The 17,869-nt window shown below is 50.8% G+C and overlaps 1 protein-coding gene across 3 annotated transcripts; it reads left to right on the top strand.

Moving 5' to 3' along the window:
* The first annotated feature begins 1,147 nt into the window (after nt 1-1,147).
* Nucleotides 1,148-16,586, top strand: LOC144481679 (monocarboxylate transporter 13-like). 3 transcript variants are annotated; one of them, XM_078200812.1, is made up of 5 exons: nt 1,148-1,548; nt 3,545-3,755; nt 7,805-7,948; nt 9,021-9,794; nt 15,867-16,586. In XM_078200812.1, exons 2-5 carry the CDS (start codon nt 3,551-3,553, stop codon nt 16,073-16,075), a joined length of 1,332 nt encoding a protein of 443 aa, XP_078056938.1. In that variant the 5' UTR covers nt 1,148-1,548; nt 3,545-3,550; the 3' UTR covers nt 16,076-16,586. The 3 variants fall into 3 exon arrangements, with proteins under 3 accessions (XP_078056938.1, XP_078056939.1, XP_078056940.1); XM_078200813.1 differs by lacking the exon at nt 1,148-1,548 and adding an exon at nt 1,728-1,766; XM_078200814.1 differs by lacking the exon at nt 1,148-1,548 and having other exon boundaries at nt 3,711-3,759.
* Nucleotides 16,587-17,869: the final 1,283 nt, after the last annotated feature.

The following is a 17,869-nucleotide window of genomic DNA, read 5'->3' on the forward strand; positions in this document are numbered from 1 at the left end:
CTCACCCACCCTCTGATACACCTCACTCACCCTCCGTTCACCCACCCTCTGATACACCTCACCCACCCTCTGATACACCTCACCCACCCTCTGATACACCTCACCCACCCTCTGATATACCTCACCACCCTCTGATACACCTCACCCACCCTCCGATACACCTCACCTACCCTCCAATCTGTCACCCACCCTCCGATATACCTCACCCACCCTCTGATATACCTCACCCACCCTCTGATATACCTCACCCACCCGTCAATACACCTCACCAACCCTCCAATCTCTCACCATCTCCAATGACTTACCCAAATGCTGAATCCTCATGTACAGTGTTGCCTTGTAGTCAGTAACAGGTCCACCTTTCCCAGACTTCTCCCTCCAACCCTGCCTACTACTGTCTTGTAGCACAAACTGGGGAACACCATCACCTGGAGGTTCCCCTCCGAGCCACACACCATCCCGACTGGGAAATATATCGGCCGTTCCTTCAATATCGCTGGGTCAAAATCCTGGAATTTCCTTCCTAACAGCGCTGTGGGTGTACCTACTCCAATGTGGACTGTAGCGGGTTCAAGATTAACATTATTGTGTGAGTCTCTGCCTGTGTGGGTGTGTGTGTGTGTGTGTCTGTCTCTGCCTGTCTGTGAGTGTGTTTGTCTATCTGTGTATGGGTGTGTGTGTTTGTGTCTCTGCCTGTGTGTGTGTTTGTGTCTGTGTGTCTATCTGTGTGTGTGTGTCTGTCTCATATGGGCAGCACGGTGGCACAGTGGTTAGCACTGCAGCCTCACAGCACCAGCAACCCGGGTTCGATTCCCGGCTTGGGTCACTGTCTGTGCGGAGTCTGCACGTTCTCCCCGTGTCTGCGTGGGATTCCTCTGGGTGCTCTGGTTTCCTCCCACAGTCTGAAAGACATGCTGGTTAGGTGCTAAATTCTCCCTCAGTATTACCCGAACAGACGTTGGGAGTGTGGTGACTAGGGGATTTTCACAGTAACTTCATTGCAGTGTTAATGTAAGCCTACTTGTGACAATAATAAATAAAGAAAGGGGAGAGCTCACCACCACCTTCTCAAGGGGCAATTAGGGAGGAGGGTGTAAACGGTAAGGATTGCTGTTGCGTGAAGGTGTGGTGGTGGGGAGGGAGCTGATCTATCTCACTCTGACTCTCAACATTTCCCATTTCTTCATTTCAATTTCAGAGGAGGTGATTTGGAGACGATCCCTAACTCTAAGTCAGACTCTGGTTATACTTTAACCAGCCGAACCATTTGTTATTCAACTCGCTGTGCTCTTCCTGAGGGACAGTATCTCCCTGACCACAGCTCCTGTGTTAACGGTATCTGTCAGTCCAGTGACCCTCACCCAGAACTGCCCCCTCCCCGCCACCCCCACCCTTGCTTCCTACTTTCCGGTCAAACCAGATTCACTTTGTAGTCTTTTCCTTTGTAACTGCCTTGCGGAGAATCCGGAAACTGGGAGCGGAGGTACAACAGTTTAATCCGAGGGTGGGAGTGGAGAGTTTCCGCTCGCAGTCCTGACATCATTCCAGGTAACATCGAGGGCTTAACTTTATCTCGTCACGACTAACCGCCTCAGTGCTCAACTTTCTGAGCAGAATTGTCACGTGTACTGGGATACAGTGAAAAGTATTGTTTCTTGCGCGCTATACAGACAAAGCATACCGTTCATTGGGAAGGAAAGGAGAGGGTGCAGAATGTAGTGTTACACTCACAGCTCGGGTGCAGAGAGAGATCAACTTAATATAAGGTAGGTCCATTCAAAAGTCTGACAGCAGCAACAGGGAAGAAGCTGTTCTTGAGTCAGTTGGTACCTGACCTCAGACTTTTGTATCTTTTTCCCGACGGAAGAAAGTGGAAGAGAGAATGTCCGGGGTGCGTGGGGTCCTTGATTATGCTGGCTGCTTTTCCCGAGGCAGCGGGAAGTGTAGACAGAGTCAATGGATGGGAGGCTGGTTTGCGTGATGTCAGAGGGTCAGTGCTGAGGGAGTGCGGCACTGTCAGAGGGTCAGTGCTGAGGGAGTGCGGCACTGTCAGAGGGTCAGTGCTGAGGGAGTGCCGCACTGTCAGAGGGTCAGTGCTGAGGGAGTGCCGCACTGTCAGAGGGTCAGTACTGAGGGAGTGCTGCACTGTCTGAGGGTCAGTACTGTGGGAGTGCCGCACTGTCAGAGGGTCAGTGCTGAGGGAGCGCCGCACTGTCAGAGGGTCAGTACTGAGTGAGTGCCGCACTGTCAGAGGGTCAGTGCTGAGGGAGTGCCGCACTGTCAGAGGGTCAGTGCTGAGGCTGTGCCGCACTGTCAGAGGGTCAATGCTGAGGGAGTGCTGCACTGTCAGAGGGTCAGTGCTGAGGGAGTGCCGCACTGTCAGAGGGTCAGTACTGAGGGAGTGCCGCACTGTCAGAGGGTCAGTGCTGAGGGAGCGCCACACTGTCAGAGGGTCAGTGCTGAGGGATAGCCGCACTGTCAGAGGGTCAGTACTGAGGGAGTGCCGCACTGTCAGAGGGTCAGTACTGAGGGAGTGCCGCTCTGTCAGAGGGTCAGTACTGAGGGAGTGCCGCTCTGTCAGAGGGTCAGTACTGAGGGAGTGCCGCACTGTCAGAGGGTCAGTGCTGAGGGAGTGCTGCACTGTCAGAGGGTCAGTGCTGAGGGAGCGCCACACTGTCAGAGGGTCAGTGCTGAGGGATAGCCGCACTGTCAGAGGGTCAGTACTGAGGGAGTGCCGCACTGTCAGAGGGTCAGTACTGAGGGAGTGCCGCTCTGTCAGAGGGTCAGTACTGAGGGAGTGCCGCTCTGTCAGAGGGTCAGTACTGAGGGAGTGCCGCACTGTCAGAGGGTCAGTGCTGAGGGAGTGCCGCTCTGTCAGAGGGTCAGTACTGAGGGAGTGCCGCACTGTCAGAGGGTCAGTGCTGAGGGAGTGCCGCACTGTCAGAGGGTCAGTGCTGAGGGAGCGCCACACTGTCAGAGGGTCAGTGCTGAGGGATAGCCGCACTGTCAGAGGGTCAGTACTGAGGGAGTGCCGCACTGTCAGAGGGTCAGTACTGAGGGAGTGCCGCTCTGTCAGAGGGTCAGTACTGAGGGAGTGCCGCTCTGTCAGAGGGTCAGTACTGAGGGAGTGCCGCACTGTCAGAGGGTCAGTGCTGAGGGAGTGCCGCACTGTCAGAGGGTCAGTGCTGAGGGAGTGCCGCACTGTCAGAGGGTCAGTGCTGAGGGAGTGCCGCACTGTCAGAGGGTCAGTGCTGAGGGAGTGCCGCACTGTCAGAGGGTCAGTGCTGAGGGAGTGCCGCACTGTCAGAGGGTCAGTGCTGAGGGAGTGCCGCACTCTCGTAGGGTCTCACACCTACGAACATATAAATTAGCAGCAGGATTAGGCCACTCAGCCCCTCAAGCCTGTTCCGCCATTCAACCTGACCATGGCTGGTCCGACATGTTGTTTCCCATTAACCCTTTCAGCGCTGGGTTGTTTCCCATTAACCCTTTCCGTGCTGTGCTGTTTCCCCTTAACCCTTTCATTGCTCGGTTGTCTCCCCAGGTTCCGATGTCCCGGCCTGTCCTCAGAGAGCCCCCGGATGGAGGTTGGGGCTGGATGGTTGTCCTGGCCGGGTTCCTGAATAACTGCCTCCTGAACGGCATCACGAGATCCTTTGGCGTTTTCTTCATCCAGTTCACTCAGCATTTCCGGCAGTCATCCAGCCGCATCTCTTGGATAACCTCCATCGCCTTGGCAACGCACCAGTTTGCAAGTTAGTCCCGCCCCCCTCGCCCCGAACCTAACATTTATTTTTTAAGAAAAAAACACCTCCTCAGGGCTCCGTTGAGCAAGAGGTCCAATCTCTCGAGGGAGAGGAGTGAACGGCAGAAGGCCATTCAGCCCCTCGGGCCTGCTCCATGCCGTTCGGTCAAATTATGGCTGATCTAACTCCTTTTAGCCACCTGATTCAAACCGCCTCTCTGCTCTGGAGTCGATGGGAATCAGGGGGCAAACTCTCTGCTGGTTGGAGTCATACCTGGCACAGAGGAAGATGGTTCTGGTTGTGGAAGGTCAGTCACAGAATAGAATCATAGAATCTCTACAGTGTGGAAGGAGGCCATTCGGCCCATCGAGTCTGCACCGACCACAATCCCACCCAGGCCCTATTCCCGTAAATCATATACATACCCTCCTAATCCCCTGACAGCAATGGCCAACCAACCTAACCCGCACATCTTTGGACTGTGGGAGGAAAGTATTCGGAGCAAACCCACGCAGACACGGGGAGAATGTGCAAACTCCACACAGGCAGTGACCCAAGCCGGGAATCGAACCCGGGTCCCTGGCGCTGTGAGGCAGCAATGCTCACCACTGTGCCACCGTGCCGCCCACTGGTGTCATCTCAGCTCCAGGACATCACTGCAGGAGACCCTCAGGGTGAGTGTCCTCGGCCCAACCATCTTCAGCTGCTTCATCAATGACCTTCCCTCCATCATGAGGTCAGAAGTGGGGATGTTCGTTGATGACTGCACAATGTTCAGCACCATTCGCAACTCCTCAGATACTGAAGCAGTCCATGCTCAAATGCAGCAACATCTGGATAATATCCAGACTTGGGCTGACAAGTGGCAAGTACCATTCATGCCACACAAATGCCAGGCAATGACCATCACTAATAAGAGACACTCTAACAACCGCTCCTTGACATTCAATGGTGTTACCATCACTGAATCCCCCACTGTCAACATCCTTGGGGTTACCACTGACCAGAAACTCAACTCGACTCGCCATATCATACAACAGAATCATCGAATCCCCACAGGAGGCCATTCAGCCCATCAAGCCTGCACCGACAATATATCCCCATAACCCTACGTATTTACCCCAGCTAATCCCCCTGATACTAAGGGTCAATTTAGCATGGCCAAACCACCCGACCTGCACATCTTTGGACTGTGGGAGGAAGCCAGAGCACCCGGAGGAAGCCCACACAGACACAGGGAGAATGTGCAAACTCCACACAGACAGAGACCCGAGGCCAGAATTGAACCCAGGCCCCTAGCACTGTGAGTAACTCACTTCCTGACTCCCCAAAGCCTATCCAAAGTCAGGAGTGTGATGGAATACTCCCCACTTGCCTGGATGGGTGCAGCTCCAACAACACTCAAGAACTCGACATCATCCAGGACAAAGCAGCCCAGTAGCAGAGCTGTAGTGATAGGGGACTCAATTGTAAGGAGAATAGATAGGCATTTCTGCAGATGCAAACACGACTCCAGGATGGTGTGGTACCTCCCTTGTGCAAGGATCAACGATGTCTCAGAGCGGCTGCAGGAGGGGGAGGGTGAACAGCCAGCTGTTGTGGTGCATATAGGCACCAATGATGAAATTAGGGAGTTAGAGCTAAACTAAAAAGTAGGACCTCAAAGGTCGTAATTTCAGGATTGCTCCCAGTGCCACGTGCTAGTCGAAGTCGGGATGTCAGGATAGCTGAGATGAATATGTGGCTTGAGGGATGGTGGGACATTGGAACCAGTTCTGGGGGAGGTGGGACCAGTACAAATCGGACAGTCTGCACCTGGGCAGGACTGGAACCAATGTCCGAGGGGGAGTGTTACCGCGGGCTGTTGGGGAGGGTTTAAACTAATGTGGCAGGGAACCGATACAGGGAGTCAGAGGGAAGTAAAGTGGGGACAGAAACAAGAGGCAATAAGGGGAAAAGTGAAAGGCTAGGAAACCAAAGACAAAAGTCAAAAAGGGGCCACAGTGCAGAGTACAGAGACTGTGGAGAACTCAGTGGATGGTTCCAAGAAGGCTAAGAGAAATAAAACACAGGGAGAGTGTACAGGACCAGACAGATAGTCTGAGAAAGCAGGGCAGAGTGCAAGGGAAGCCTAAATTAAACTGCATTTATTTCAATGCAAGAGGCCTGACGGACAAGGCAGATGAACTCATCACCACTCGCTTAAGGGATCCGGCAACTAGGGATGGGCAGTAAATGCAAGGCCTAGCCAGCGACGCCCATGTCCCATGGATGAATAAAAAGAAAATGCTATTACCCTGTAGAAAATCCGCTTTGATCTTTCAACCATCTTGGATATGGAGAAGGTGGGGAGAAGGGCGGGGGAGCTAGCATTCTTTATGTGAGGAAGTGCTTCCTCACCTTCGTGACAAAGATGTGCAGGTTAGGTGGATTGGCCATGCTAAATTGCCCCTTAGTGTCCAAAGATGTGCAGGTTAAGTGGATTGGCCATGCTAAATTGCCCCTTAGTGTCCAAAGATAGAGTCATAGAGGTTTACAGAATGGAAACAGGCCCTTCGGCCCAACTTGTCCATGCCGCCCTTTTTTTAAAACCCCTAAGCTAATCCCAATTGCCCGCATTTGGCCCATATCCCTCTATACCCATCGTACCCATGTAACTATCTAAATGCTTTTTAAAAGATAAAATTGTACCCGCCTCTACTACTACCTCTGACAGCTTGTTCCAGACACTCACCACCCTCTGTGTGAAAAAATTGCCCCTCTGGACACTTTTGTATCTCTCCCCTCTCACCTTAAACCTATGCCCTCTAGTTTTAGACTCCCCTGCCTTTGGGAAAAGATATTGACTATCTAGCTGATCAGTGCCCCTCATTATTTTATAGACCTCTATAAGATCACCCCTCAGCCTCCTACGCTCCAGAGAAAAAAGTCCCAGTCTATTCAGCCTCTCCTTATAACTCAATCCATCAAGTCCCGGTAGCATCCTAGTAAATCTTTTCTGCGCTCTTTCTAGTTTAATAATATCCTTTCTATAACAGGGTGACCAGAATTGCACACAGTATTCCAAGTGTGGCCTTAACAATGTCTTGTACAACTTCAACAAGACGTCCCAACTCCTGTATTCAATGTTCTGACCAATGAAACCAAGCATATTCTCATCCAAATCATTAATATAAATGACAAATAATAGTGGGCCCAGCACTGATCCCTGAGGCACACCGCTGGTCACAGGCCTCTGGTTTGAAAAACAACTCTCTACAACCACTCTCTGGCTTCTGTTAAGAAGCCAATTTTGTATCCATTAAGATACCTCACGCTGGATGTGCGGGTTAGGTGCATTGGCCATGCTAAATTGCCCCTTAGTGTCCAAAGATGTGTAGGTTAGGTGGATTGGCCATGCTAAATTTCCCCTTGGTGTCCAAAGATGTGCAGGTTAGGTGGATTGGCCTTGCTAAATTGCCCCTTAGTGTCCAAGGATGTGCAGGTTTGGGGGTTTGGCTGTGCTAAATTGCCCCTTAGTGACCAAAGATGTGCAGGTTAGGTGGATTGGCCATGCTAAATTGCCCCTTAGTGTCCAAAGATGTGCAGGTTAGGTGGATTGGCCATGCTAAATTGCCCCTTAGTGTCCAAAGATGTGCAGGTTAGGTGGATTGGCCATGCTAAATTGCCCCTTAGTGTCCAAAGATGTGCAGGTTAGGTGGATTGGCCATGCTAAATTGCCCCTTAGTGTCAGGGAGATTAGCAGGGTAAAATGTGTGCATTTACGGGGATAGGGTCTGGGTGGGATAGTTCTCGGTGCAGGCTCGATGGGCCGAATGGCCTCTTTCTGTACTGCAGGGATTCTATTCTGTGTATTTTTGTATTTGTACCTGTCCACTGGTTTTTAGAGAAATGTGGCTGAGATCGAGAGATTTTTAATCCGGGAGGAAATCGGGGGTTACGGGGACGAGGCGGGTTGGATTACCTGCCCAATGATCTCATTGAGTGGCAGCGATAGACTCGACGGGCCGAATGGTTTGCTTCTGCTTCCTAACGTCCTGTTCTGTTTCCCCGGGCAGGTCCGGTGGGGAGTGTATTTGGGATGCAGTATGGAGCTCGCACCGTGGTAATGGTCGGTGGGGTTTTGGCTTCACTGGGGATGCTCGCAGGCTCTTTCGGACAGACCCTGCTGCACATGTACCTTTCCGTTGGACTCCTGACAGGTCAGCCCATCAGGATTCGCGTGGGTGCTCTTTCACATCTCGGAGTTTGAATTCATTCCCTCTCTCCCACTCTGAGAGGCTCTGCGACTGATCGCGAGGACTCACCACCGTCAAGTCGATAACCTGACTTTTCCTTCATGGCCTTTTCTCATAGCCGTACAGTGCAGAAGGAGGCCATTCAGCCCATCGAGTCTGCATTAAGCACAATCCCACCCCGGCCCTATCCCCATAACCACAGGGATATACCTTAGCTAGTCCCCCCTGGCACTAAGAGATAATTTAGCACGGCCAATTCACCTAACCCGCACATCTTTCGGACTGTGGGAGGAAACCGGAGCACCCGGAGGAAACCCACGCAGACACGGGGGAGAAGGTGCAGACTCCGCACAGGCAGTGACCCAAGCCGGGAATCGAACCGGGGTCCCTGGCACTGTGAGGCAGCAGTGCTAACCGCTGTGCCACCGTGCTGCCCATGGAGGGATATGGGTCAAACGCTGGCAAATGGGGTCAGTTCAGTTTAGGATACCTGGTCAGCATGGACAAATCATCTCCTCCCGTTTTCCCCACATTTTGTTTCCAGTTTCTGATCCAATTTGCTTTTGAAAGCTTTGGTTGAATCTGCCTCTAGCGTATTCCAGATCCTAACAACTCAGGGGTAAAAAAGAACCTTTTCCTCATGTAACGTGGCTTCTTTTACCAGGATGTTGCCTGGTACAGAGGGCATTAGCTATGAGGAGAGGTTGGAGAAACTTGGTTTGTTCTCACTGGAGCAATAGAGGTTGAGGGGCGACCTGATAGAAGTCTACAAGATTATGAGGGGCATGGACAGAGTGGATAGTCGGAAGCTTTTTCCCAGGGTGGAAGAGTCAATTACTTTTAAGGGGCGTCTTGACAAATATATAAATAGGATGGGAATAGAGGGATATGGTCCCCGGAAGGGTAGGGGTTTTAGTTCAGTCAGGCAGCATGGTTGGCATGGGCTTGGAGGGCCAAAGGGCCTGATCCTGTGCTGTAATTTTCTTTGTTCTTTGTAGAGACCTTGCTTCAGTGTCCTGCATTTTGCTCCCTCCAGGTTTCGGTTGGGCTTTGGTCTTCACCCCTACCATCGCCACCATCGCCAGGTACTTCAGGAGGCGGAGAGCCCTGGCGACGGGTTTGGCCTTTACCGGAGTGGGAATTGCCTCTTTCTTCTTCCCCCCGCTCTTCCAGCTCCTGATCGATGGCTACGGTTGGCGGGGGGCCCTCCAGGTCGTGTCCGCCATGATGCTGAACCTCTGCGTCTGTGCCGCCCTGCTCAGACCAATCAGGCTCATCGAGGACCTGCCCGTCGCCTCGGCTGGAAGTGCAGGTGACGGATGTTGGGGAAAAGTGGCCTCAGCCTTTGACTTGACTCTCTTCCTGCACCGTGGCTTCATGGTGTACAGTTGCGCCTTGCTTTTGGTGACCGTGGGCTATTTTGTCCCTTACGTCCATCTGGTGGCCCACGGGAAGAGCCTCGGACTGAGCGATTACGAGGCGGCCTTCCTGATGTCCGTGACCGCCATCTCGGAGACGGTGGCGCGCCTGTTTTCCGGCTGGGTGGCGGACCTCCGGCTGATTGGGAAAGTCCACCTGTTGTTCCTCTGGAGTGTTCTGACTGGGGTCAGCTTCCTGCTCATCCCCGCCGCCCACTCTTACTCCAGCCTCATGGGACTTAGCACATTTTATGGCTTCTGTGCCGGCGGTCTTGCGCCGCTCTTCTTCTCCACCCTCCCGGAGATCGTGGGAGTGGGACGGATTCTCAGCGCGACTGGTCTCTTCCTGATGCTCCTGAGTATTGGCGGGCTCCTTGGGCCTCCCTTGTCAGGTAATAAATACGCGCATTAGGACTCTCCGTCCACTCCTGTCCTTACTTCCAACCGCTGAGGGTACATTGACTATAATTCCAAGGCGAATCGTTCAACCTCATCCAAGTATGTGCAGGTTAGGTGGAATTTGCCATGCTAAATTGCCCCTTAGTGTCCAAAGATGTGCGGATTAGGCAGATTGGCCATGCTAAATTGCCCCTTAATGTCCAAAGATGTGCCGATTAGGCGGATTGGCCATGCTAAATTTCCCCTTAGTGTCCAAAGATGTGCGGATTAGGTGGATTGGCCATGCTAAATTTCCCCTTAGTGTCCAAAGATGTGCGGATTAGGTGGATTGGCCATGCTAAATTCCCCCTTCGTGTCCAAAGACATGCAGGTTGGGTGGATTGGCCATGCAAAATTGCCCCTGAGTGTCCAAAGATGTGCAGCTTCAGTGGATTGGCCATGCCAAATTACCCCTTAGGAGGGTTTCCCTCCAGGGGGAGTTTAAGGAAAATCTCTCTTGGAAGGTGCAGTCGGTTCCTTCGGCAACCCCCCAGCCCCTCCCCCCTTTCCCTGAACCCCCCGTGGGGATCTATGAGCTAGGGATCTCCCCCGTCACATTGAAACATAGAAACTAGAAGCAGGAGTAGGCCATTCAGCCCTTCAAACCTGCTCCGCCATTCATTATGGTCATCTCTGATCATCAAATTCATCCCCCCTTCCCCCCATATCTCGCGATCTCAAGAGCTATATCTAATTCCTTCTTGAAATCACACAACGTTTTGGCCTCAACTACTTTCTGTGGGAGTGAATTCCACACATTCACCACCCTCTGGGTGAAGAAATTTCTCCTCACCTCAGTCCTAAAATGTTTACCCCTCACCCTCAAACTATGACCCCTAGTTCTGGACTCCCCCCACCATCGGGAACATTCTTTCTGAATCGACCCTGTCTAACCCTGTTGGAATTTTATAAGTTTCTATGAGATCCCCTCTCACTCTTCTCAATTCCAGTGAATATAATCCTAACCGACTTAGTCTCTCCTCATCTGACAGACCTGCCATCCCAGGAATCAGCCTGGTAAACCTTCTCTGCATTCTTTAAGTTTACATTTATTTATTAATGTCACAAGTAGGCTTACATTAATACTGCAATGAAGTTACTGTGAAAATCCCCTAGTCGCCACACTCCAGCGCCTGTTCGGGTAACACTGAGGAAGAATTTAGCATGGTCAATGCACCCTAACCAGCACGTCTTTCGGACTGTGGGAAGAAACTGGAGTACCTGAAGGAAACCCATGCAGACATGGGGAGAACGTGCAGACTCCGCACAGACAGTGACCCAAGTCAGGAATCGAATCCGGGTCCCTGGCGCTGTGAGGCAGCAGTGCTAACCACTGTGCCACTGTGCCACCGTATCCTCTATAGCAAGGACATCCTCCCTCAGATAAGGACACCAAAACTGCACACAATACCCCAGGTGTGGCCTCACCAACGCCCTGTACAATTCATAAGATATAGGAGCAGAATCGGGCAATTAGGCCCATCGAGTCCACTCCGCCATTCGATCATGGCTGATATGCTCCTCATCCCCATTTTGCTGCCTTCTCCCCATAACACTTCAACCCCCATTACCAATTAAAAATCTGTCTAACTCCTCCTTAAATGTACTCACTGTCCCAGCATCCACCGCACTTTGGGGGAGCGAATTCCACAGATTCACAACCCTTTGGGAGAAGTTGTTTCTCCTCAACTCTGTTTTAAATTTGCGACCCCTTATCCTCAGACTGTGACCTCTCGTCCTAGAATGTCCCACAAGAGGAAGCATCCGCTCCACGTCTACCCTTTATCATCTTGTAAACCTCAATTTGATCTCCCCTCATTCTTCTAAATTGCAGAGAGTATCGGCCTAAACTGTTCAATCTCTCTTCATACGACAAACACCTCATCTCTGGAATCAGTCTAGTGATTGTAGGAAAACATCCCAATCGCTCTACTCAAATCTTCTTGCTATAAAGGCCAACATGGAAGGAGTACTAAGAGATAGGATCTACAAATATTTGGATAGACAGGGACTTATTAGGGAGAGTCAACATGGCTTTGTGCGTGGTAGGTCATGTTTAACCAATCTATTAGAGTTTTTCGAGGAGGTTACCAGGAAAGTGGATGAAGGGAAGGCGGTGGATGTTGTCTACATGGACTTCAGTCAGGCCTTTGACAAGGTCCCGCATGGGAGGTTAGTTAGGAAGGTTCAGTCGCTAGGTATACATGGAGAGGTAGTAAATTGGATTAGACATTGGCTCAATGGAAGAAGCCAGAGAGTGGTAGTGGAGGATTGCTTCACTGAGTGGAGGCCTGTGACTAGAGGTGTGCCACAGGGGTCAGTACTGGGTCCATTGTTGTTTGTCATCTATATCAATGATCTGGATAATAATGTGGTAAATTGGATCAGCAAGTTTGCTGATGGTACAAAGATTGGAGATGTACTGGACAGTGAGGAAGGTTTTCAAAGCTTGCAGAGGGATTTGGACCAGCTAGAAAAATGGGCTGAAAAATGGCAGATGGAGTTTAATGCAGACAAGTGTGAGGTATTGCACTTTGGAAGGACAAACCAAGGTAGAACATACAAGGTAAACGGTAGGACACTGAAGAGTGCAGTAGAACAGAGGGATCTGGGAATACAGATACATAATTCCCTAAAAGTGGCTTCACAGGTAGATAGGGTCATAAAGAGTGCTTTTGGTACATTGGCCTTTATAAATCAAAGCATTGAGTATAAGAGTTGGAATGTTATGGTGAGGTTGTATAAGACATTGGTGAGGCCGAATTTAGAGCATTGTGTGCAGTTTTGGTCACCTAATTACAGGAAGGATATTAATAAGGTTGAAAGAATGCAGAGAAGGTTTACAAGGATGTTGCCGGGACTTGAGAAACTGAGTTACAGAGAAAGGTTGAATAGGTTAGGACTTTATTCCCTGGAGCGTAGAAGAATGAGGGGAGATTTGATAGAGGTGTATAAAATTATGATGGATATAGATAGAGTGAATGCAAGCAGGCTTTTTTCCACTGAGGCTGGGGGAGAAAAAAACTAGAGGACATGGGTTAAGGGTGAAGGGGGAAAAGTTTAAAGGGAATATTCGGGGGGGCTTCTTCACACAGAGAGTGGTGGGAGTGTGGAATGAGCTGCCGGATAAAGTGGTAAATGCGGGGTCACTTTTAACATTTAAGAAAACCTTGGACAGGTACATGGATGAGAGGGGTGTGGAGGGATATGGTCCAAGTGCAGGTCAGTGGGACTAGGCAGAAAAATGGTTCGGCACAGACAAGAAGGGCCATAAGGCCTGTTTCTGAGCTGTAATCTATGGTTCTATGGTTCTAACATACCATTTGCCTTCTTTACTGCCTGCTGTAGAATTTAGATACTCTTAGAAATCTATGGCACAGAAGGAGGTCACGTGACCCATGGCGACTGTGTTACTGATCCAACGATATTCTGCCCTGCAAGGAATTGGTCCTTCACTGAAATATTTGCCAATGTTGGTTCATCTCAATCGGCAAAGCTTAGATGCCAAACCCTGCTCGGGTTCCAACAGGAATGAGTGTGCCAGTGAGACTAATTCCGTGACTGAGTCCCAGTCAGGAGCCACACTCTGCTCTAAACGATAGAGTGCCATGAAATGGACAACCTGGGAGAAGTCTACAAGATTATGAGGGGCACGGACAGAGTGGATAGTCAGAAGCTTTTTCCCAGGGTGGAAGAGTCAATTACTAGGGGGCATAGGTTTAAGGTGCGAGGGGCAAGGTTTACAGGAGATGTACGAGGCAAGTTCTTTACACAGAGGGTGGTGGGTGCCTGGAACTCGCTGCCGGGGGAGGTAGTGGAAGCAGATACGATAGTGACTTTTAAGGGGCGTCTTGACAAATACATGAATAGGATGAAATCTCAAAACACCAGGTTAAAGTCCAACAGGGTTTTTTGGTATCATAAGCTTTCAGAACACTGCTCCTTCATCAGGTGAGCCACGTGAAGGAGCAGCGCTCCGAAAAATCGTGATACCAAATAAACCTGTTGGACTTTAACCTGGTGTTGTGGGACTTCTTACTGTGCCCACCCCAGTCCAACCCCGGCATCTCCACATCATGAATAGGATGGGAATAGAGGGATATAGCCCGGGAAGGATCAGGGGTTTTATTTCAGACGGGCAACATGGTCGGTGCAGGCGTGGAGGGCCGTAATTTTCTTTGTTCTTTGTTCTTTGGAAGTGCCTCAGAAACATGGAGTTATGCCCCAGGACATGGCCAACATGTCAGGAATCTGAAGAAAAATCCAGCTGGAATGTAATGACCAGTAATGACTTGGTTTCAAAGTTAGAACCTAACCCCACTGAACGTTGCGATGGAAATTAGAACGTTTTGTTTGCGATAATCAAATTCTCCCTCAAGAACGTAAATTTTGGAATTTGAGGCCAACAGAAAGTTGGTCGCAGTTGGGCCTAGATATAGGGAAGTCTCCCAGTCCTGGGCCTCAGGGAATGGTCCCTGGCAACTCGATGCCAGTGTTTCTCCAGCTCCTGGTGTGAACAAACCCCAGGCCTTGGTTCATAGAATCCCTACAGTTCAGAAAGAGGCTATTAGGCCCATCGAGCCTGCACCGACCACAATCCCACCCAGGTCCTATGCACCTAACTCCACAGTATTTACCCTGCTAATCCCCCTGATCCTAAGGGGCAATTTAGCATGGCCAAACCACCTAACTCGCACATCTTTGGACACTAAGGGACAATTTAGCATGGCCAATTCATCTAACCCACACAAAATTGGACACGAACGGGCAATTTAACATGGCCAATCCACCTAAACTGCACATCTTTGGACACTAAGGGGCAATTTAGCATGGCCAACCCACCTAACCTGCACATCCTTGGACACTAAGGGGCAATTTAGTATGGCCAATTCATCTAACCCGCACATCCTTGGACACGAAGGGGCAATTTAACATGGCCAATCCACCTAACCTGCACATCTTTGGACACTAAGGGGCAATTTAGCATGGCCAATCCACCTAACCTGCACATCCTTGGACACTAAGGGGCAATTTAGCATGGCCAATCCATCTAACCCACACATCTTTGGACACGAAGGGGCAATTTAACATGGCTAATCCACTAAACCTGCACATCTTTGGACATTAAGAGGCAATTTAGCATGGCCAATCCACCTAACCTGCACATCTTTGGACACTAAGGGGCAATTTGGCATGGCCAATCCACCTAACCTACACATCTTTGGACACAAAGGGGCAATTTGGCATGGGCAATCCACATAACCCGCACATTTTAGGACTGTGGGAAGAAACCGGAGCACCCGGAGGAAACCCATACAGTGAATGTGCAGACTCGGCACAGACAGTGACCCAAGTCGGGAATCGAACCCGGGCCCCTGGCGCCGTGAGGCTGCAGTGCTAACCACTGTGCCACCGTGCCGCCCATTCTCCTAGCCTATCAATCACAACCTGTAGACTCATTGGGTGGAATTTTCCCGTCTCACCCGCCACGGGAATCGTAGCGGACGGGAGGGGAGGCGGACCACGCAAACGTCCGTCGACCTCGGGAGGGAATTAACGGTCTTGGAGCGAGCATGGCCGGAAAATCCTGCCCATTACCTCCTTGGCACAGTGATCAGCACTGCTGCCTCACAGCGCCAGGGACCTGGGTTCGATTCCTGGCTTGGGTCACTGCCTGTGCAGAGTCTGCACTTTCTTCCCTGCGTGGGTTTCCTCCGGGTGCTCCTGTTTCCTCCCACAGTCCAAGAGACGTGCTGGTTAGGTGCTAAATTCTCCCTCAATGTTACCCGAACAGGCGCCGGGATGAGGCGACGAGGGATTTTCACAGTAACTTCATTGCAGTGTTAATCTAAGCCTACTTGTGACATTAATAAATACTTTACTTTTCTCCACTGCCTGCTTTCCCACGTTCTTTGGTATCGCCCGTGAATTTTGCTATGTTACACTCTGTCCCAGCATGCAGGTCATTGATATAGATTGTAGATATTTGAGGATCCGTGATTCCAAGTTGTCTCTCCTTTTCTCAGGGTTCCTGGAGGACATGACGCAAAGTTACACCATCTCCTTCATGGCTGCGGGTGGCTTCATCCTGGCGGGATCCCTTACCCTGCTCCTCCTGCCGGGCTTCCTCACCTGCGCCATGCTCCGTTCTGAACCGCTGCCTGGCATTCCGACCAGTGAAGGGGGCGGCCGAGATCGCTCTGCTCCAGCCGATGGAGCGAGCGGGGAAGACTAACGGGAACGGCGGCTGTTGTTCGCTCATTGCTGAAACTGTTGGCGATATCGTGGCGAGGTGCGTTTCCCCTCCCCCTCCCATGGTCAGCTGTCTCCGCCGAACCAGGGTGGTCTCCATGGGGGGGGCGGGGAGGGAGGGGTCGTCACAGTGGGACCTCAGCATCTGTGACACTCGGAAAGGAGCTGGGTGGGCGACCGATCGACCCAAAATTGTAGCATACCCGGTGAGCCTGGCATGAGATTCAACTGCGATGTCTCCCGGAGACAAATGGCCAGAAAAATGGGGCAGCGCGGTGGCACGCACTGCTGCTTCACAGTGCCAGCAACCCAGGCTCGATTCCCGGCTTTGGTCACTGTCCATGCGGAGTCTGCACGTTCTCCCCATATCTGAGCGGGTTTCCTCCAGGTGCTCCGGTTTCCTCCCACAGTCCGAAAGACTCATCTCCAAACTCCGTGGCCTGGGCCTCAGCTCCTCCCTCTGCGACTGGATCCAGAACTTCCGAACCCACAGACCACAATCAATAAGGATCGGCAAGAACACCTCCTCCACAAACATCCTCAACACCGGTGCCCCACAAGGCTGTGTTCTCAGCCCCCTACTGTACTCCTTATACACCTATAACTGTGTGGCTAAATTCCCCTCCAACTCGATTTTCAAGTTTGCTGACGACACCACCAGAATGGGTCGGATCTCAAAAAATGACGAGACAGAGTACAGGAATGAGACAGAGAATCTGGTGAACTGATGCAGTGACAATAATCTCTACCTCAATGTCAACAAAACAAAGGAGATTGTCATCGACTTCAGGAAGCGTAAAGGAGAACATGCCCCTGTCTACATCAATGGGGATGAAGTAGAAAGGGTCGAGAGCTTCAAGCTTTTAGCTGTCCAGACCACCAACAACCTGTCCTGGTCCCTCCACACTGACGCCGCAGTAAAGAAAGCCCCACCAGCGCCTCTACTTTCTCAGAAGACTAAGGAAATTTGGCATATCAGCCACGACTCTCACCAACTTTTACAGATGCACCATTGAAAGCATTCTTTCTGGTTGTATCACAGCTTGGTATGGCTCCTGCTCTGCCCAAGACCGCAAGGAACTACAAAAGGTCGTGAATGTAGCCCAATCCATCACGCAAACCAGCCTCCCATCCATTGACTCTGTCTACACTTCCCGCTGCCTCGGCAAAGCAGCCAGCATAATCAAGGACCCCACACACCCCGGACATTCTCTCTTCCACCTTCTTCCGTCGGGGAAAAGATACAAAAGTCTGTGGTCACCTACCAACCGACTCAAGAACAGCTTCTTCCCTGCTGCTGTCAGACTTTTGAATGGACCTCCCTTGCATTAAGTTGATCTTTCTTTACACCCTAGCTATGACTGGAACACTAACATCCTGCACTCTCTCGTTTCCTTCTCTGTGAACGGTATGCTTTGTCTGTATAGCGCGCAAGAAACAATACTTTTCACTGTATACTAATACATGTGACACTAATAAGTCAAATCAAATCAAAAGACATGCTAGTTAGGTGCATTGGCTGTGCTAAATTCTCCCTCAGTGTACCTGGACAGGCACCGGAGTGTGGCGATTAGGGAATTTTCACAGTAGCTTCATTGCAGTGTTAATGTAAGCCAACTTGTGACGCTAATAAGTAAATAATTTTTAAAAAGAAAAATGCAGCAAGGACCAGGATATAAACACAGAGCGAGAGAAGGCCATTTGGCCCATCTATTCTTTGATTTGATTTGATCTATTATTGTCACTTGTATTGGAATACAGTGAAAAGTATTGTTTC

The sequence above is a fragment of the Mustelus asterias genome, chromosome 31, assembly GCF_964213995.1.
Source record: "Mustelus asterias chromosome 31, sMusAst1.hap1.1, whole genome shotgun sequence".
Classification (NCBI taxonomy): Eukaryota; Metazoa; Chordata; class Chondrichthyes; order Carcharhiniformes; family Triakidae; genus Mustelus; species Mustelus asterias.